Source organism: Scheffersomyces stipitis, chromosome 5 (genome assembly GCF_000209165.1).
Source record: "Scheffersomyces stipitis CBS 6054 chromosome 5, complete sequence".
NCBI lineage: Eukaryota > Fungi > Ascomycota > Pichiomycetes > Serinales > Debaryomycetaceae > Scheffersomyces > Scheffersomyces stipitis.
The window spans coordinates 13,522-34,239 of NC_009045.1; the positions used below are offsets into that span (position 1 = coordinate 13,522).

The 20,718-nt window shown below is 39.5% G+C and overlaps 6 protein-coding genes across 6 annotated transcripts; 1 reads left to right on the forward strand and 5 right to left on the reverse strand. All coding sequences in view use genetic code 12, as the record gives it.

Annotated features, from left to right (window-relative positions):
• Positions 1–748: 748 nt before the first annotated feature.
• On the reverse strand, positions 749–2,462 carry HYR2.2 (HYR1-like protein; the record flags this gene model as incomplete). Its single annotated transcript, XM_001384987.1, has 1 exon — positions 749–2,462. A coding segment is annotated over one exon (1,260 nt), but the record flags the coding sequence as incomplete, so codon positions are not given.
• Positions 2,463–4,616: 2,154 nt separating this feature from the next.
• FLO1 (Floculation protein FLO1) lies at positions 4,617–8,492 on the reverse strand (the record flags this gene model as incomplete). Its single annotated transcript, XM_001384988.1, has 1 exon — positions 4,617–8,492. One exon carries the CDS (start codon positions 8,490–8,492, stop codon positions 4,617–4,619), a length of 3,876 nt encoding a protein of 1,291 aa, XP_001385025.1.
• Positions 8,493–13,103: 4,611 nt separating this feature from the next.
• On the forward strand, positions 13,104–14,537 carry ALD3 (mitochondrial aldehyde dehydrogenase; the record flags this gene model as incomplete). The annotated part of the gene is made up of 1 exon (XM_001384621.1): positions 13,104–14,537. The coding sequence occupies one exon, from the start codon at positions 13,104–13,106 to the stop codon at positions 14,535–14,537; it is 1,434 nt and encodes a 477-aa protein (XP_001384658.1).
• A 41-nt stretch (positions 14,538–14,578) lies between these two features.
• On the reverse strand, positions 14,579–15,964 carry PHO6 (acid phosphatase, secreted; the record flags this gene model as incomplete). The annotated part of the gene is made up of 1 exon (XM_001384989.1): positions 14,579–15,964. The coding sequence occupies one exon, from the start codon at positions 15,962–15,964 to the stop codon at positions 14,579–14,581; it is 1,386 nt and encodes a 461-aa protein (XP_001385026.2).
• Positions 15,965–17,048: 1,084 nt separating this feature from the next.
• Positions 17,049–18,437, reverse strand: SOR1 (polyol dehydrogenase). The gene has a single exon (XM_001384990.1). It carries the CDS (start codon positions 18,267–18,269, stop codon positions 17,112–17,114), a length of 1,158 nt encoding a protein of 385 aa, XP_001385027.2. The 5' UTR covers positions 18,270–18,437; the 3' UTR covers positions 17,049–17,111.
• A 781-nt stretch (positions 18,438–19,218) lies between these two features.
• UGA3.3 (transcriptional activator, Zn-finger) lies at positions 19,219–20,457 on the reverse strand (the record flags this gene model as incomplete). Its single annotated transcript, XM_001384991.1, has 1 exon — positions 19,219–20,457. The coding sequence occupies one exon, from the start codon at positions 20,455–20,457 to the stop codon at positions 19,219–19,221; it is 1,239 nt and encodes a 412-aa protein (XP_001385028.2).
• Positions 20,458–20,718: the final 261 nt, after the last annotated feature.

A 20,718-nucleotide genomic window follows, 5' to 3' on the forward strand; every position in this document is an offset into this window, starting at 1 on the left:
GACCAGATGATGGACTAGATGATGCACCAGATGGACCAGATGATGGTTCAGACGAAGGAGCAGATGCACCAGACGATGGACCAGATAATGGTTCAGAAGCAGAAGGAACTTCAATTACTACTGTATCAGTTCCACCTGGAGTATCAGTCTCGGTGGTAGTAGTTGTGTATGAACCAGTCCAAGTAGAGGTGACGGTAGTTTGTGGATTAGCAGATGGGTTACCTTCAGATGATGGACCAGACGAAGGACCAGATGAAGGAGCAGATGCACCTGACGAAGGAGCAGATGCACCAGACGATGGACCAGATAATGGTTCAGAAGCAGAAGGAACTTCAATTACTACTGTATCAGTTCCACCTGGAGTATCAGTCTCGGTGGTGGTAGTTGTGAAGAAGCCAGTCCAAGTAGAGGTGACGGTAGTTTGTGGATTTGGAGAAGATGGAACTTCAACTACAACTGTATCAGTTCCACCTGGAGTATCAGTTTCGGTAACTACAGTTGTGTAGAAGCCAGTCCAAGTAGAGGTGACGGTAGTTTGTGGATTTGGAGAAGATGGAACTTCAACTACAACTGTATCAGTTCCACCTGGAGTATCAGTTTCGGTAAATACAGTTGTGTAGAAGCCAGTCCAAGTAGAGGTGACGGTAGTTTGTGGATTTGGAGAAGATGGAACTTCAACTACAACTGTATCAGTTCCACCTGGAGTATCAGTCTCGGTGGTGGTAGTTGTGTAGAAGCCAGTCCAAGTAGAGGTGACGGTAGTTTGTGGATTTGGAGAAGATGGAACTTCAACTATAACTGTATCAGTTCCGCCAGGAGTAGCAGTTTCGGTAACTACAGTTGTGTAGAAGCCAGTCCAAGTAGAGGTGACGGTAGTTTGTGGATTTGGAGTAGAGGCACCAGTAGAGGAAGATTTCGTAGTAGTTTTTGTTGTAGTACCTTGAGGACAAGATGGTATTGGCTTGCATGGTTTACATACAGCTGGAAGTTTCCTCTTTGGGCACGGACCATTATATTTCAACGCACCGTTCAGAACACTTGATAAGCCAACACTACAGTCACTAGTGATTTGAAACTTATTCTTGTCGTAACCACAACCAATTGAGAAATTTTGCGAAAGGTTTCCTTTCGCTTTAAGGGTCAAAATACCGCTGACTGCGTTGTAGCACCAACCGTTAACACCGGAAAGAAGAGGAAGATCCAACCCAATCATGTTTCCACCACCAAACCCGTACACGTTGAAGGTTTTTGATTTGGAACTTGCCTTTGCTCTCATAGAGGATTTGCAATCGGCTAAGTAGAACGAATGCGTTGAGTCGATATTCAGATTGCAATTAGATAAGAAAATAGAAGAATTCTCATTTGCAGTGAGACACCCACCACCAACAATATTACCTTGTTGTTGGAACAAATGATTATGCAAACAGATTTGACCACTGTTATGAATTGTTCCCAGTGGTTGACCAAGGGAGACACACGAATTAGTTCTCTTCTTTTGATGAAACAGCAATAATCCAGAGTTTGTCCAAGAATTTGACGTAATTGAGGTTAAGCTTCCACTTGCCCCATTGCCTGCCAAATACATTTCACCTGAGTTACAGAAAGAAGTACCACTAAGTTGATATTTGGTTGTCAGTTTGCAAGAAATGGAGTTGAAAACAATAGTACCTTCATTGTTTATAGAATGACTGCCCGAAGGGAGTGTGACTGATAAACTGTCAATTTTGTCTGTACCAGCTATATAAAATCCAGCACTTTTCTTGACCCAAAGCGCACCATTGAGTGACGATGCAGAATTACCAAGGATTGACCAATAAGAATTTGCCTCGACAGTAATATCACCAACAGCTAAATTAACCTGACTTCTGTCAACTTTGAATCCCGTGATAATGCAGGCATTTGTCGCATAAACAAAAGTAGCAAGGACAAGCAATCTTTCTAGAAATTGTTTTGGCAACATCGTGTAGTTGTTGGATCTGTACCGAAAGAAATTGCAAAATGTAGACATACAAGAATCTTTTTATACCTCTAAAACATTCAGAAGTTAGTAACCATTTTGAAAAATTTCAAATATTGGTTGAGAGGAGCTGATTTACATTCAAGCATTTTCAGATTTTGTCAAGTAAGGCGTCTAATTAGACCAAGCTGCGAATTCATTGGGGTTTACACACGGAGAATGGAAACATTGCGTGTTTCTATGATGTAATATACCAGAGTAGGCAATGGCACAAAAGGTACTATGGGTTATTCTGCCTTCATGTCAAGTTATTCAAAATCGATTTCCACTTGTATTTAGAAATCAAATAATATTCATGCCTTGAAATTATCAACAACTTCATTGTTGGTAGGTCTTTATTATTTGTGTGGTTTTGTTATGAAATCAGATTCAATTTCACAAAATGCAGAGTATTATTCCTGCTGGCTACTAATTAATATAGAAAAGAACTAGTTTCTAAGTAAGGGCAAGGATCGTAATTTCTTGAATTCAATTGTATTATCTTTCGCAGATTTGAGGGACGCTTTTGATATGCAGGAGACTCCTTATATTGCGGCAAGTCGGATATGGGCTTTGTGTATTGTGATTTTATGCAAGGAAGACCCACTAGAAATATATAAATGTCAAGGCTGCTTCCAAATCCACCTCAGGACCAGAAGGGGTCCTGGGTCGAGAAATTGCCTTGAATATAGTCTTGGAATATATTATAATAAAATACCGAAAATCAAGTAAAATAGATACAGCCAAAGGCAAAGCGGAAGAACTTGCTATCTATGGAGAGATTTGCAACCTGGATTGGTTACATAATATGTTGAAACCTGCGCGTCCTGACTCGGTAGTGACCAGCTTATAATTACCGACTAAACCAAAGCATTCTTCTAAGAACCCCTGAAGAATTATGCAGAAGAGAGTGTTGAGACCTGCCTCTCTCCTTCAAAATATGCCAATCAGACCCTGAGTTCCAAACTAGGGTTCACCTTTAGCCAAATGGAACTGAATGTAGTAATTCCTGGGTGGGAGAGGCAAAGGTATGAGATTTCCTGAATTTAGTTGGCGGTCTTGCATCAAAAAAGGGAATGGCCTCAAAGATTGTTGCTAAGCAATGTATCTAGACCCTTTAAATCTGGAAATTCAAGAATTATGTATATTAAGTGCCACGAATTAGTTTTAAGATTGAAGATCAGGGTGGCACTTCTTTTCTTGTAAGCGAATAATTAGCTTTTCAATTTTTTCCATATTAATATCGAGCAAAAACATATTTCACACTCTATTCATGACTTCACTTTGGTATCCATGGCAGCTTAACTTCAAGAACCAAGACTCATTGGCACCTGAAACCAAATGTTTCCATCAAATAAGGCAAGTAATAAAAATCATTTCATAAATCGAACGATATGCACCCCGAAAATATCTCGAATAAAACTGGCGGCCATGTGCTTATTGAAGCTTTCTCTCGCCCGTACGTCATTTTTTTGCTTTAAATTTGATTAAACCAAGCTATTTCCAATTTTGTATTCAACCAAACTTTCTATACTGAGTAGTATTGGACTGATTTTAACTTCCGATCGCATAATTCTGTGATTCTCTACAATTATTGTCCTTCACTAGAAGTATTGCTTATCTTTCACAAAGACTATCTGCAAAACCATCTGTTCAGATGAAAAATGTGTCAATTATTTTGAGAGAAACAGCGAAGAATACTTATCAAAGCTCATGGCACTTAGTAGATTGGCTAACCCAAGCGTATGTATATATATTCAAGGAGAAGAGTAGTGGAAGAGAATCTAGTTTTGTCTGTGATATGGAGAATACGAAACCAAATAAGACGAATATTGAGACAACAAGCTCAACTGTTGAAAAATACTTGAGGATCCTTGCATTGCCTCAGATTGCTAAGATTTCTATCCAAACAATTTCATAGTATCTTCATTGAGCCTTCTTTTTTGGAGCATATGCTTTTATTTAATTCTTTTATGCAATATAAACCACAGGACATATGTCAACACTTTGAAATTGCTGTTGAGATTTGCATAATGCAAATTGCTAACTTGTAGCATTACTGACAATTTTGTTTATTCAGAAAATGTATAAAACGAACTATTAAGGGTTCTTTAGATTTATCAGTTGAAAAAGCAGATCCTATGTCGGCCGATTTTAACCTCAACCACGATTTCAATCAGTAGAATCTCCTATCTCACCAAAATACTGGCGGATCGCCCATCTTGGTAACTGTATTTGCCTTGGAAGATAAACGATTTCGTGGATTTCTCAGGAGATTTCAGATAACTTCAAAAACAAAATTTGAAAGATACATCAAAATATGTACGAGGATGTATATAAACTTACGATATTCTTTCAGGCAGAAAGTGAACGCGATTTTGAAGAACCTCTGACTAGGAAATGCTAGATTCACAAGAAGTAGATAAACTGGAAACTATAACCTAGAAATAAGGGAATAACCTAGTGACGAATTCAAACTCAAAGCAATAGAAACAAATGATAACGTTTAGAAGAAGGAAAATAATAATGGGAACAACGCCTATAATAACACGACGATTCAAAATTTAATATGGAAAGTGATACCTTGTTCTCCTGAAGTGATCTGCATATAAAACGAAACTCAAAACTCGAACACAACAACTAGAGCTAATATAACTGACCAGAAAGAGATTTTATAGGTGTTTGCGCCACCACCTTCACTTTGGACATGGTAAACTTCAGGAACATTCGTCGAACTGACTTGAGGCACAACCGTCACAGGCGTTAATTGATTGGAATAGTCGAATTTTTGAGTGGCAGAAGAATCTTGGCTGTGCTTCGTATCCCCACTTTTCGTACTGGTAATCGTAAGTTCCCCTGAAAGTATTTCATTTTGGTCGATATCTTTAGAAGTTCCTGTAGATACATAATCTTCATTTTCTTGATAAGAATATGTAGTGATCGTGGAAATGCCAGTATTAGTTACAGTCTGAGAAATTAAATACGTGGTCGTATCATCTTTGAAATAGACTGTGGTTACCTCAGAGGAAGTTGATCCTTCGAGATCAGATGCTGCAGATAATATTTGATCTTCAGCAGTTGTGCTAGGAATATCACAGAAGGTTGTAAACTCTGTAACGGTTTCGTCAATGGTTGTTGTAACAACTTGATACCCAGTCGTTCTTACCAACTGATCGCAATAATCATTCTCACACGATTTTATTGTAATCACAGTAGTTGAAATATCAATAACTGTTTTTCCAATATCAGAAGTGATCTCTTCAGTGAAATTGCTCCAAAAACTGGTATACTTGCTGAAAGTTGTTTGAACAGTCTCAAATGTGGCAATAGAAATAGGAGTATCTATCTCAACTGTGATGGTGTCACCGTCAGATGATGGAGTATGAGTGATTGTTCTCGTTGTGGTTCCAGTCCATGGAGATGTGAACGTTGTGGTTGGAACAGGAGTATCTATCTCAACTGTGATAGTGTCACCGTCAGATGATGGAGTATGAGTAATCGTTCTCGTTGTGGTTCCAGTCCAAGGAGTTGTAAACGCCGTAGTTGGAGGACCTGTGGTTGGGGTATCGATTTCAACTGTGATAGTGTCACCGTCAGATGATGGAGTATGAGTAATAGTCCTCGTTGTGGTTCCAGTCCAAGGAGTTGTGAACGTTGTGGTTGGAACAGGAGTATCTATCTCAACTGTGATAGTGTCACCGTCAGATGATGGAGTATGAGTAATCGTTCTCGTTGTGGTTCCAGTCCATGGAGTTGTAAACGTCGTAGTTGGAGGACCTGTGGTTGGGGTATCGATCTCAACTGTGATAGTGTCACCGTCAGAAGATGGAGTATGAGTAATCGTTCTCGTTGTGGTTCCAGTCCAAGGAGTTGTAAACGTCGTAGTTGGAACAGGAGTATCTATCTCAACTGTGATAGTGTCACCGTCAGATGATGGAGTATGAGTAATCGTTCTCGTTGTGGTTCCAGTCCAAGGAGTTGTAAACGTCGTAGTTGGAACAGGAGTATCTATCTCAACTGTGATAGTGTCACCGTCAGATGATGGAGTATGAGTGATTGTTCTCGTTGTGGTTCCAGTCCAAGGAGTTGTAAACGTCGTAGTTGGAGGACCTGTGGTTGGGGTATCGATTTCAACTGTGATAGTGTCACCGTCAGATGATGGAATATGAGTAATAGTCCTCGTTGTGGTTCCAGTCCATGGAGTTGTGAACGTTGTGGTTGGAACAGGAGTATCTATCTCAACTGTGATAGTGTCACCGTCAGATGATGGAGTATGAGTAATCGTTCTCGTTGTGGTTCCAGTCCAAGGAGTTGTAAACGTCGTAGTTGGAACAGGAGTATCTATCTCAACTGTGATAGTGTCACCGTCAGATGATGGAGTATGAGTAGTAGTCCTCGTTGTGGTTCCAGTCCATGGAGTTGTGAACGTTGTGGTTGGAACAGGAGTATCTATCTCAACTGTGATAGTGTCACCGTCAGATGATGGAGTATGAGTGATTGTTCTCGTTGTGGTTCCAGTCCATGGAGTTGTGAACGTTGTGGTTGGAACAGGAGTATCTATCTCAACTGTGATAGTGTCACCGTCAGATGATGGAGTATGAGTAATCGTTCTCGTTGTGGTTCCAGTCCAAGGAGTTGTAAACGTCGTAGTTGGAGGACCTGTGGTTGGGGTATCGATTTCAACTGTGATAGTGTCACCGTCAGATGATGGAGTATGAGTAATAGTCCTCGTTGTGGTTCCAGTCCATGGAGTTGTGAACGTTGTGGTTGGAACAGGAGTATCTATCTCAACTGTGATAGTGTCACCGTCAGATGATGGAGTATGAGTAATAGTCCTCGTTGTGGTTCCAGTCCATGGAGTTGTGAACGTTGTGGTTGGAACAGGAGTATCTATCTCAACTGTGATAGTGTCACCGTCAGATGATGGAGTATGAGTAATCGTTCTCGTTGTGGTTCCAGTCCAAGGAGTTGTAAACGTCGTAGTTGGAGGACCTGAGGTTGGGGTATCGATTTCAACTGTGATAGTGTCACCGTCAGATGATGGAGTATGAGTAATAGTCCTCGTTGTGGTTCCAGTCCATGGAGTTGTGAACGTTGTGGTTGGAACAGGAGTATCTATCTCAACTGTGATCGTGTCACCGTCAGATGATGGAGTATGAGTAATCGTTCTCGTTGTGGTTCCAGTCCAAGGAGTTGTGAACGTTGTGGTTGGAACAGGAGTATCTATCTCAACTGTGATCGTGTCACCGTCAGATGATGGAGTATGAGTGATTGTTCTCGTTGTGGTTCCAGTCCATGGAGTTGTGAACGTTGTGGTTGGAACAGGAGTATCGATTTCAACTGTGATAGTGTCACCGTCAGATGATGGAGTATGAGTGATTGTTCTCGTTGTGGTTCCAGTCCATGGAGTTGTGAACGTTGTGGTTGGAACAGGAGTATCGATTTCAACTGTGATAGTGTCACCGTCAGATGATGGAGTATGAGTAATAGTCCTCGTTGTGGTTCCAGTCCAAGGAGTTGTGAACGTTGTGGTTGGAACAGGAGTATCTATCTCAACTGTGATAGTGTCACCGTCAGATGATGGAGTATGAGTAATAGTCCTCGTTGTGGTTCCAGTCCATGGAGTTGTGAACGTTGTGGTTGGAACAGGAGTATCTATCTCAACTGTGATAGTGTCACCGTCAGATGATGGAGTATGAGTAATCGTTCTCGTTGTGGTTCCAGTCCATGGAGTAGTAAAGGTGACTGTGGGTGGTACATATGGGCAATTACTTCCCACATCTAAAAAGCTGAAAATTGTTTCGTCGAAATCGGTAATTCTTATTCCGCTGGGCGTCGTAATAACCAAATCCAAGGCGGCTGGACCGGCCGTATTAACGAATGAAATTCTAATAGGATAGTAAAAGCCAGCTGTAAGCCTTTGAGGTTCAGATAAAATATTGGGTAAACTTCCATTGAACTCTTCATTAGAAAATAAAGTAAATTCACCATCATTAGATAAAATCTGGGTGTTGCAGCATTCAAACGCCTGCCCTGCTCCAAATGTAACAACTGCCCCATTATCAGCAGTGACTTCAATTGCAAATTCCCCAGTTTCCGGAGCTAAGAAATATCCTGTCAACTCAAGTGTAAAATTGGAAACCGAGGTGAACACACCATAAACATAGTCGGATGCCAAGTCTTCCCATTGAATTAGGTAAGGGTCTGTTGGGTAGCCATACGAGAAAGCTGGCTCAGTAACACCAGATGTAGCTCCCTGAATTGGCGTGTTCCTGTAACCAGTCAACAAGTAATTTATATTTGCATCTGGGAAATACGCATCTTCAGGGTTATAATTTGGAGCACCATCAACATATGCATTTTCATATGGATAAAAAGTAGCTCTGAAACCCGGACTTGATGTTCTTATGTCAGGAACACAAGCACCAGGATCTGCTCCAAGTGCTAGATTTAGTATAAAACCAAAAATCAAAAAGTAAATTGACCGAATTGTCATTTTTCTTTCTCCAATTTTCTTTACCTGGCTGACAAAAATTATACCCAAATAAGCGAGTTCTAAAGACAGTTTTATATGCTCTTAGTATTTGGTTTTCTTTTGAGGAGTTCGTATTCGAGTAATGGAATGAAGCTATTCATGCCGATGAGGCATATCTAAGCAGATACCCAACCAAGCCAAATGGAAAAAGAATAAATATTTTGTAATCTATTTAAATTTTTTTTTACTTCGACGTCCCTAATTTCCAAGATAATAGACTATAATATCCTGCAGAAATTTCACATTTCCATAGAATGAATTCATATTATTTCTGTATCTATCAATTTCCTTGGAGAGGTCCTTTTGAAATTAAATCGAATGGAAGTAATTTCATTTTAATGAGGCACATATGAACAGACTATTAACTAAGAAGTATGCAGCAAGGGTTCTATATTTTATATGCTTATTCTATTTTAGTCTTCTAATGTCCTTAATTTGCTTAAACAATAGAAAGCTGATTTCAACATCTTCTAGATTCCGTTCACAGTAGTTGTGCAGGGAAAGACCCTGCAGCTTCACCGGACAAGCTTCTATGAATTCTGGTTTCTTAATGTTTTTATTTTGAAATCAGTAATAGTGATTTCCTTGTTTAAGAACACCAATAAAACACAAAATATGATCCCAAGAAGAATTCTCTGTGCTTTAATCTATATTACACAAGTAAGTATGTACTTCTCTGGTCTGTATGTCACATGTGCTTGTACCTATGCATCTTCAACAAATTAGGAAAGATGCTTTGTACAAACAAAGCAGTATTAAGATCTGCAAGTTCCAATATGGAATTGTAGACTTTAGAGCGAATGGATTCATTCACAACATTGACCTTTTACCTACATAAATGTATGCATCCCATAAATCCAAATTAATTACGGTATCAAAATATTGCTAACTTAAAGTAGGTTGAATTAGTCTGCTTTTGGAACACTACGAATTTGTCGGAAGGGTTCTCGTATTCGCAACCGAATGTTTATGCATGATCTAAATCCCAACCGTCACTACCGTAACTCTTAAACAATAAGCGATTTTATTGGACCAACTATTCATTACCAAAATTTCAAGTTAGTTTAGACTAATACTAAATTTCTAACTAATATATTTTTGGTTTACTTAAAACTATAAATAATACAGTACAATTTATTTTTCTACAATTGTATTTCTAGTATAGTTCATCAAAGTTTAGTATCATTTCAAAAGAAATAGTAACTACCCAAGGAACTTTTAAAAATATCTTCCTTTTCAAGTAAACACTAAACACAATTTTTCAATGTACTCTTGTTGGCTGGAACCTAACTGAATGATCCATAATTCCAAATGAAGCCCAGGAAATGAATCAACACACCATGCAAAATCACCTAACTTTGGAAGTGTGATCACATGCATATATGGAAATTTTATCTCGTATATTACTATTAGTTTTATCTGTCTTGGACACTATCCATACTCACAGAGTAACACCACAGGAAAATTAACCACTCAGAGTATAATATAATAATATCTTGAGTTTCTTTTAGACTTAGGTGAAGCTATTAGAGTCACAGAGTCTTCAGCTTCAACGTCGTGCAGTTGATGTCATATGGAAGGTTGGGAATCTTATATTCTTAGTGGGAATTATCAAATGGTACTCTGAAGAGAGAGGGAGTGTAGTGGAATATTAGTTAGAACAAAGTCTCTGTCAAAGTATAAAGTATAATGCTCTTATGGTGTGAACGAGGTTATAGAGAAAGCAAATGCTGGTTCTTGTTAATAACTTTATTCTGTTTCATAATATATCATTTATTTTTAATAATTACACACATGATTAGAACAACCGCACTTATTCCTTAAGCTTATCACTATTCCTTTGTTGTTCAGCGAATGGACAGACAGACATATCAAATGGTGATATACTTTCTGAATATAAAAGGCCAACGTCTTGCAAGCTTTGGTATTGCTCACAAAATTAGTAATATTAGAATTGTAAAGCTGTCTTTATCGATAGTAGTAGTAATTTCGTGTGGTTTGATAACATCATCAATTATCATTGTATAAGATCTATTTCTCTGATTAGGTTTGCTGAGAAGGGTCGAAGTGAAATGAACTATTCTAATATACACAATATCAGATTATTCTTGGATATTTCGAACAAGTTTCTAGAACAAGAGCCGTGCAGTTGAGGGGCATAGCTTCTTTCGACTATGACAACAAAAAAAATCTTTTGCTTACTTGGGCGTAGGATTCGCATTGCATATGGATTTCGTAGTTGAAGCCAATTATACAATTGCACAGCAACCTGCAGCAAACCTGTCTGCATGCTAGTATCTCAAAGCTTAAAATGCAAGTTGTCTCCTTTCTTATATCCACCCAAACATATGTTCTTATGGGAAAAGAATCCCTCAGTTAGTTCGTTAACGAAACATTTTTCCATCCATTTATTATCATGCTATAACTTTTTGTATCTGATAAATTAGCTTTATGGCATCTTCAGAAAATGCAGCAGCCAACCGGTTGCTGCGACAGAAGCTTTCAATGACACATTTTTAAGTGCTATTTTGGTAAGTGAAAACTTACTTCTATCCACTTGCTGTCTTCCATTCTGTGCACACGACCCAATATTATATTCAACTGTTTATCTTGATGACTAGAAAGTTCATAAAGTTCCATATAACTTTAAGGTATCCTACCGCTAAGAATGCAGTTGCTAGAATTTACCAAATGTCACTAATATGAGATGACCCGACAAGCAATCATATTGTTGATATTAGTTTAGCTCATCTGAGATTATAGCTTTGAATCCATGGTTCTGAAAAAGTATTTATCCATTATTCATTGGATTTGTCAAATTGACTTCCATACCACAGTCACACAAAAGCACACATGTCTACATCCATTTTTGTATATGAGTTTACAAGCTGTCTCAGTCATTTTTTACTACAAAGAGAATATAAAGTCTCCGGCTTTGTTAGGTTTGCAACTGAGCGAGTTGATTTGAAGGTGAAATTGTTCGATTATTGGAAAAGGAAAGGATCTTAGATGCCTTGAAGAGCCATCCAGAAATAAGTACAATTTACATACAGCTTCACATTCCCATTTCTCTGCCCGAAACCAAGAGAAAGAGATCTTGATTCTTGCAGTCGATGGTATCAAACAAGTATTTGGGTCTCACAAACAAGGTAGAACCGAGTAGTACTGACCAGCTCGTGTCGCTATTGAACCTTCAGAGGAGTTCACCAATCATTATATTTATAAGCCTGGAATCCTGTCACTTCAGAGCAAAGAAAACAAGTTACAATATCAACATATTGGGCTTCTCAGAAAGCCAGATTGGAGGTATGGAAGTTTTTTGAAGAAAAGGAGCCAAATCCCACTCTTTCATCTATATCACAGTCTAAATATTTGGTCATCAAGTTAACGACGAAGAAGTTAAGGATACTTTGAATACATCAGTCGAGATTTTAAACGCTGCTATCTCACAACCAATGAAAACGAAGTTCCAGAAAACTTGGGCTTACTTGTAGAGGGATTTGGACATGGATCATATTCTTTATCGAAAAGGGTCAACGATTCACCACTATCACAGTAGGATTCAATGACGAATCCCTTTGAACATTATTAGAAAGAACTTTGCATAATTCAGAAAACGCTTGATATTGGAAACATTGATGATAACTACTTTTGGGATTGAATGGTAACAGCGATGAGATAGGCCCCTAGGATGATCTTAAGGTTTGAATTTATTGTCCAGACGGATCGAGCTTGACTTTTTGCAACATTTTCTCGCTGCTAAGAATTAGCTAAATTTTCTTTTCTAACATTTGAACAGCTGTTAATTAATTTCAGCATTGATTGTCATGATGTGTAGAGTAGCTGCGAAATATTTTGTTGTATTCTATTCCGAAGAGTTCTTCAACACCCCAAAAAATAGAGTGATTTCAAATTTGGCGATTTTTACATCGGCGTCAATGCCAAAAATATCTAACCGACTAATTTTGCATATACCCTTTGTTGACGGGGTTATTCAATCCTCAATTTTCACTGCATTTGATAGAAGACACCTCCATCTATAAAGTACGTCTACAAATATGCTCGTTCCACTGCTCTTCGCTGTACTCCCGTTAAAATATTTATCCGCTAAAGTTTGTAACGCCCAATTGATTAATGAGGACCGGAACAAAGATTCGATAAGTAGATTCCACTAATGCGCGTCAATCACCGTATTTTTTTGACCAAAATAAGAGACTATCGATTTAAAGATAAATTAATGGCCTATGAAATTAGGGTCACAACAAGCAAAGATGTTTAAGATTTAGATTTCCGTGCCTTCGGTAATACTATTCTCCAGCTTTTCAAGTGATGTTTTTATATGCAGCACTCACACATTCACTTACAGTCTAACTTTGTAGTACGAGATCGATCTTGCACCAGCGCCAAAGCTTTTTCCCGAGCTCCTCTCTTTATCATTTAGCTGATCTGGGGTTGCACTTACATAACTGGTGAATATAAGATTGTACAATTTCCATTTGCTCTGGAATATATCTAGCTCATTTTGCAAGTGCATCTCAAATTTTTTTTGCACTCTTCAATACCCTGGAAATAATGTCCGCTATTAGTAGAACATTCCCCAGTATTATCGAGGGAAAGGATTTCCACAGCAATGAAAAACATCCAGTATACTCCCATGTCACCCAGAAAGAAGCAATCCACTATTTCTCCTACTTAACTGATATCAAGAAGGCAGTTTCGAAAATCGCTGCTGATGCTGACGAAGGGTTTGAAGAATGGTCGTCCATGGCCTATCAAGAAAGAGTGAAGATTTTCGAGAAGGCTGCTGCTTTACTTGCTGAAAGAAGAGAAGAGTTGATAGCTTCTCACAAAAATATCGGAGGTCCTACCTGGTTTTCCCATGTGAATGCTGATGAAATCATCTCGCAATTGAAGGAATATACTTCACTTCTCTCTAGACCTACTGGTTTAGTAGCCCAATCTGCTCATTCTGATCTCGCACTCGTCGTCAAGCAGCCACTAGGTCCTGTCCTCGCCATTGCTCCCTGGAACGCTCCTGTTCTTTTGGCAGGTAGAGCCATAGTGGCTCCGTTGGCTGCGGGCTGTTCGGTCATCCTAAAAGCTTCTGAAAAGGCTCCAGAATCCGCATACCTTGTTGTGAAGACCTTCATTGATGCTGGTATCCCGTCAAAAGCATTGCAATTGGTCTTCATCAAACCAGATGACAATCCAGAATTCATCAACTCCATCTTGGACACTGGTTTGATCAAAAAGGTCAACTTCACTGGCTCTACAATCGTGGGCAAGAAGATCGCTGAAGCTGCCAGTAAACACTTAGTACCATATCTTATGGAATTAGGCGGAAAGAATGTGTCTATTGTTGAAAAGGATGCTGACTTGGTGAGGGCCGTTGAAACTATAATCTGGAGTTCGTGGTCGCACAAAGGTCAAATATGCATGAGTACTGACAAGGTCTTCGTTGATGAAAGCATCTACGACAAATTCGTTGCTCAATTAAAAGTATCCGCCAATGAGATCGTCAAGGACCCCGACTACGCAATTTCTCAAAGAGATATTACATTCAAGAGAAACCTTGTTAAGTTGGTTAAGAATGCATTAGATTTGGGTGCAAATTTGATATTTGGTAAATTAAATGACCATTTGGACAGCGGTTCCTTCAGTCCATTGATCTTGGAAAATGTCACTTCAAACATGTTGCTTGATTCTACCGAATCATTCGGACCTTTGTTCGCTGTATATAAGTATTCAGATACAATCAAACTTGTCAAGGAATTAAACAGAGCTGATTATGGATTGAAGGCCTCAATTTGGTCCCAAAATGTTTTGCAAGCATTGGAAACAGCTAAAAAAATCCACGTAGGTGGTGTACATATCAATAGTTCTACGATTCACGACGAAGCGACTCTACCACATGGCGGTGTTAAGTCAAGTGGTGCTGGAAGATTCAACTCCATATGGGGTATTGACGATTTTTCCATTACCAAGACAATTACTCTTAGTCAGTAACCTACGAATTATTATAGATCCTTATATTACTAATACTATTTCTATTGGTCAATTAGAGGAGCGTCGTACTTGATGGTTTTGTAATCCCAATAAAATGTAAGATCGAGCGGAGATCCGCGTTCGGGGCCACACTGAGACGCAAAGTCTTGATATTTCAAACGATTGTGAATGTATTCTTCGTATTCCTTGAACTCACAGCCAAACCCAGGACCATGAGAACAATCTTTTATTGGTATCACAGCATCATTCACGATATAACGGATATATGATTTGTCGCCACATTGGTACTTTTCTGTATATATTCTAGCACCCTGTGGTAGCAATTCAGCCGAACTGTATTCGTTGGGGAATGGAACATGTGTTGTAGGCAATTGTTCTGTTACATCACTAATTCCAAGTGAACTTAAGAACATTTCGATGTCCGTATCATGAGTAAAAGATAACCAGATCTTATTATCGGCCGCATCATCACTAAGCAATTTGAGGAATGCTCTAACCATAGCTGACCCTGCCGTACGCGTCAAGGGATTTCCTGGACCTGTTGTATAGTAGTTTCCCAAGTCTGTTCGATACGAGCTTTTGATAAACTCTTCGTTGGTGAACAAGCCACAAAAAGGGGAGGAGCCTTTTACATTGATCTCAAAAGCACACCAGAGAAATAGGGACGACACGTCATCGACAGTAATGGTCAACGAAGGATTTTCTCTCTTGAATCTTTCTAAAATGTCAGACAAGTAAGAGAGATCGTATTGGCCAATCTTGTCCTTGTTAACTTCGTTATCGAACTTGCTACAGGCATATCTTGGTGTCAAGGAGTTCAATCCCATACTACCATCTTCGCTCACTATAACGAAATCTACGAGCTCATCCTTATAAGAATCACCAAGAAACCCTCGCACAAAGAAATTAGCGCTCTGGTGGCATCTTTGCGAATTTGAAGTGAAAACAGGTACAACAGCACCCTTCTTATACAATCTTCCATACTTCTTCCTGAAAGCAGCACCATGCCTCAATTCATCGGAAGTACCAGCGTATGGACCCTTTGAGTTCCATGGCGCTGTTTCCTTTTCATAATTTTGCTTGTCTGCAACGAAATATTTATATTCGTTGAGAAATGACAATGAGCCTTTGAATGGCTCCATGTGACTCTTAAACTTCTCAAGCACCGATTCGAAGTAGATGCCATCTCCTTTTGACGGGTAACGCTCTCCATGTCTTGACAATAGATGCACTTGTTGTAAATTGCAATGTGGAGGAATATCCAGAGAGATTCCATACCCTGGTCTCTGGATATAAGGAGCAGACCCTCCCAAGTATCTGACTATATTATACTGTTCCATCGAAGCTTGTTGAGGAGTAGCAACATCTTCATATACGGGACCACTTAAAAGAAGCCCATGCTGAAGAAACTTGACTATAGCAACCATGGATTTAAAGCTATTGGATTTGATGTTAAAGTTCGGTTGATAAAAGAGCTGTAAAGCCGAATGAGTGATGGAGACAAAATAAGGAAGTGAAATGGAAGTAACTATAAAGGAATAAATTTAACCAAATACAATTAAGTATAACTACTAATAAACAAGAATTGAATAAAGAACAGAAGAATCTAACAGCCATTGCAGAAAAAGCTTTTGAAAGGAGTACTATTTTAGTAATTGGAAGTGATTTGATCGTACGTGAAGAACGCACCTGTAGGCAGTGATTTTACCACCTCGATATATTGTGTTTAGTATATACTACTACCCAAGAAAAATACCAAATCAGATTCTCCGTTCTTGCTTCAACTTCTATCCTAACCTGTGGAACATGGTATCATCTCAGCATATTGGAGGACACACTAATCAGTCGAAAGAAAGTGAAATTAGACCCCGAGTCGATTATGAGAGTTGGCGTGGTACCTTTTTTGGTCCTCTTAACCGTTAGCCTCACGCTCTCCAGATGATCAGCACATGCCTTCTTAAGCTTTCACTCCTAATCTTCACTATTAAGCGTAATCACTTTCTTGGGTGTCTATATACATTAGTTGAAAATCATGTCTTTCATGGACACTTTAAGCACCATTTATTACTACTAAAGCGTGTGCATTCGTGCCACTAAAAACATATGGTAATAGTCAGATTGTAAACACTCGCACTTTTCGGACTCAATTGGTTCATTCCAAGTCTCTTGGTTGAACCACAAGTTGTTGAAATTAACGCGATAAATAATGTTCTTATAAACCGATTGGTAACTCATCTTGCCAAACGACATAAAAAATGTAAGAGTTTACATCAACCGTTCAGCTCTCTTCAATCTTCCCCTACTCATTTACATTCATCATCACTCTGAACTTACCTTATCCTCCTTTTGTCATGATAGACTTTTAATCTTGTAATGTCGTCTTTTCCTGATCTGTATCAACAGTACACACGTGCTGCACAATGATAAGAAAGGTTGCAACTGAAGTCGGCTCCAATATTTAAAGGAAGTTTCATCCACAGATATCGGTACCTTGGTCTATGTTTCAATTCTAGTAATCATGCGTTGCTCTATGTATTCTAGTAAATAGTGATGCTTATATAGTACACTTGTCTATTACTTCTTTACTCTATATTCTTCCTTAGGAGAAAACAAGATCTTTATATGCTTTTCCTTGTGGTGAATCAATTCTAAAAAGCCCTTCTCTACTCCATCCTCAAGATGAATCTTGGAAGTGATCAATAACTTGACTTCGTCAACTGGAATAGTGCCTTCGTGAAGAGCATTGACGACATCTATAAAATCGTCCTTGACAAAGCAAATTGATCCGGTGATGATCTTTTCGGCCCAGGTGGCTTCCATAGGAAAGTATGGAACGGATTTGTGAGCCCACACGGCAACATTAGTAGCCGTTCCTCTAATATTCAATGCCCTGAGACTGGTTTGGAAAGTAGCTGGCACACCGGAACAATCATATGAATGATTGAAGCCATAGCCGTTGGGTGACAACTTCCTCAACTCCTCTACACATTCATCAACAGATTTGCCGGTAGGATCAAAGACTGTGACGCCCAACTTTTCTGCCAATTGTCGTCTGGCCAAAGCAGGCTCAGAAACGACTATCTTGCCAGCTTTGTTTCCCTTCAATGCAAAAATGGTAGTCAACCCAATGGGGCCACCTCCCAAGATCAAAGCACTTTGACCTTCTTGGAAGTGAGACACGCGAACCGCGTGCCAACTGACAGCAATTGGCTGGATTACAGCAGCCACATCCATCGGAATGATATCTTCTTGAAACTTGATGGCTTTGCTAGCAGCTGTAACCAAATATTCAGAACACCCTCCGTTGGTAAAACCTAAGCCAGTCAACCCAAGATATGCACAGGCATTATAGTGACCTTCGAGACAACTTCCACACTTGGGTTTGTTGAAGTTGGGCGATTCGGGGAACCGGTATCTGTCAAAACAGGTACCTGTGACTTCCACCACCACTTTGTCTCCAATCTGAAGGTTGTCAACTTCAGATCCGACCTCGTAAACTTCACCACTGATCTCGTGACCCATGCATTGCGGATATGGCAAGTTGGAAACTTCGTTGTTGGTACCCTTCTTGGAGAAAAAAATCGGTCCATCGAGATACTCCTTCAAGTCAGAACCACAGATCCCACAGTAATGGACCTTGATCTTGACATCGTCAGGCCTGACAATCTGCGGCTCAGGGAAGTCCAGGTGATAGCGGACATCTTCCCTGTCATGGTAAACTATGGCCTTCATTGTGTTTAAATAGGTGAGTTAGATGGAAAGTAAAGATAGTTTGTAATTGTAGTTTATTCGTCTTATTTAGGAACCAAAATAGGATTTTATCTATGGATGGTAGGCTAGTATCGGCGATTCGGTAGTCTAAATATATGAATCTTTGGAAAATTTCTTTGTACGTTTAGTGCTGTATGGTTTCTGAATCAAAATCAAGAAATGCCCCGAGACTTGGAGAAGCTACTATCACCTATTTATCCACCTCTTCTCTCAAACGTGGAATTTTGTTCCCATGCCCGACAGCATCTCCCCCAGCCAAAATTCGTCACTAATTTTCTGGTACCGCAGAGCCGCACAGTTCCAGGAATAATAATCCTGCACCACGGCAAATATGTGTGATACGGTGGTGGAGGTGGCATTGGAGGAGACAGCATCTTACAGCTCTGGCAATAAGAAGTCAATATCTCTCACAATAGAATAAGAGCCAGACCATGCCGTATAAATACTATCACTCGTTGTCGTATGTTATCTGAAACACTTCAACACACAACTTCCTTTAGCTTTAGCAGTGATATTTCAACATTGTCAATACCCCAAAAAAACTCCCTACCACGAGCCTAAACACAAAAATGGTAGCGCCATTTGCGACTTCATCGACAGTCGTAAAATCTATTCTTCCGAGCACGACATTTTGTGCAGGGGGAGCAGCCAGTCACTATTTTGCAATTACTCTAAAGGCACAGCATCTGAATCATGAACGTTACGATAAGTCGTACCATATGCACCTGATTGATGGTGGGACCGAAACTTAACTTTCTGCTCCAACCAGCAATTCTGAAAGCAATTTTTACAGTGGCTAGTGCATGGATTAGGGATTCGTCTATCTCGTATATCCATATAGTAGTACAGTAGTTTTGTAGTATGAATAGAAATGAACCATGTATCCGATATTTTCCATTTACTAACTCCACTAGCACATCGACAACTTCCATCCAAAATCATTGCAGATATCGATCCAGTCGATGCATGCTGTCCCTGTAGAGTTTCTTCTCCAACTTTCCTTGACAACGTCCCAGATACGCTTGACATTTCCAACATGGTAATGAGAGTAGACTTTCTCGAAGGTTGAATCAAGATTGAGCCTGTCAAACTTGTTGCAGCATGATATTCCACATATCAAAAGCGACATATTGAGCGAGCTTATGAGGTTAGTATTAATAAGGTCACTAATGAGCGAAAGTGCCGAAACAAGGTAGTTCTGAACTTCAGCAGACATTGGCTGTGTTTGCTTAATGTAGATAGCAATGTACATTTTCCCGGTGATACGATATAGCTGGAATAGTTTCAGATGGGATTCTCGTTCTTCATCGGACGAAAGCTGATCCAATTGCGACTGGACAGGCTCGCAGCAATTGATCTTATTTGTTAGTTCATGGTATTTTTCGTCTATTTTCTTGTAGTGGTCCAATCTAAACAGATTTAGCGTAGAAAACACTTCAAGATTATCGGCCACATTCAATTTTTCATTGAGGTTCTTGCGTTCAGCTTTGAGCTCCACGTATACATTCATAATCTCTCCAAGAAGAAGATAGATGGGTTGAATACACCCCTGGTAAGGATCTACACCGTACCCATCTGTTTCTAATAATTTGTTCACACGGAAGAGATCGTTGTAGTTGCTCATAGAGCATGTCGTACCTCGCAGAAGTGTTTCACTTGACATTATATCATGGAACTGGAAGTTAGCAATCATGAACTTACAGTCGTTGGAATAGTTAAAATCCTTGATGAACTTGAGGAATCCACCATAATTGCGCATCAAGTCTTCACATCTGCGGAATAGCTGATGCCAGTTTCTGGTGTCTCCCGCGCATACCTGGATTCCGATGGTAATCAAGTAGTATGCTAGGGCTATGAAGAAGTCAAATTTGTCTGTTGGGTTTTCGTTAACCACAATTCTGGCTTTTGTAATGTACTTATTGACCAAAGTCAAATCAGAATTTGGGTGAAAAAGTGCCCCCCAGGCAGCGAGAACGTTCAGAATAGCTTCGCTGGTGATGGACAAGGTGAAAAATGTCTTGAGAAAGTAATTCGATGACTGTGGGCTGATCGACAAAAGGTTGGCTACGTTCTCTTCAAAGTAGCTCAAGTAGAATATACCAGTGTCGTCAAGAAACAAGTTGAACGGAGAAGATAAGGTGACAAGCATCGGCGGTGTCAGTCTCTGCTCCAGGATGTAGAAGTTGGAGAGTTCAAAGTCTGGTGTTTCCAAGTGGTTAGAAGTATTTACATATGGTACAGAAGAAGAAATTAAGGATGTCGAAGTTTCACTCCCAAACGGCACTACCGACAGTATAGGAGACAGCATAGACCCTAATGTCGGTATTATGGCTAACTCGTTTCTACTCTCTGGTACCTGAAGAGTATTCAAGTTAAGTATGGTACATTCTGAACTATTCACAGACTTCTT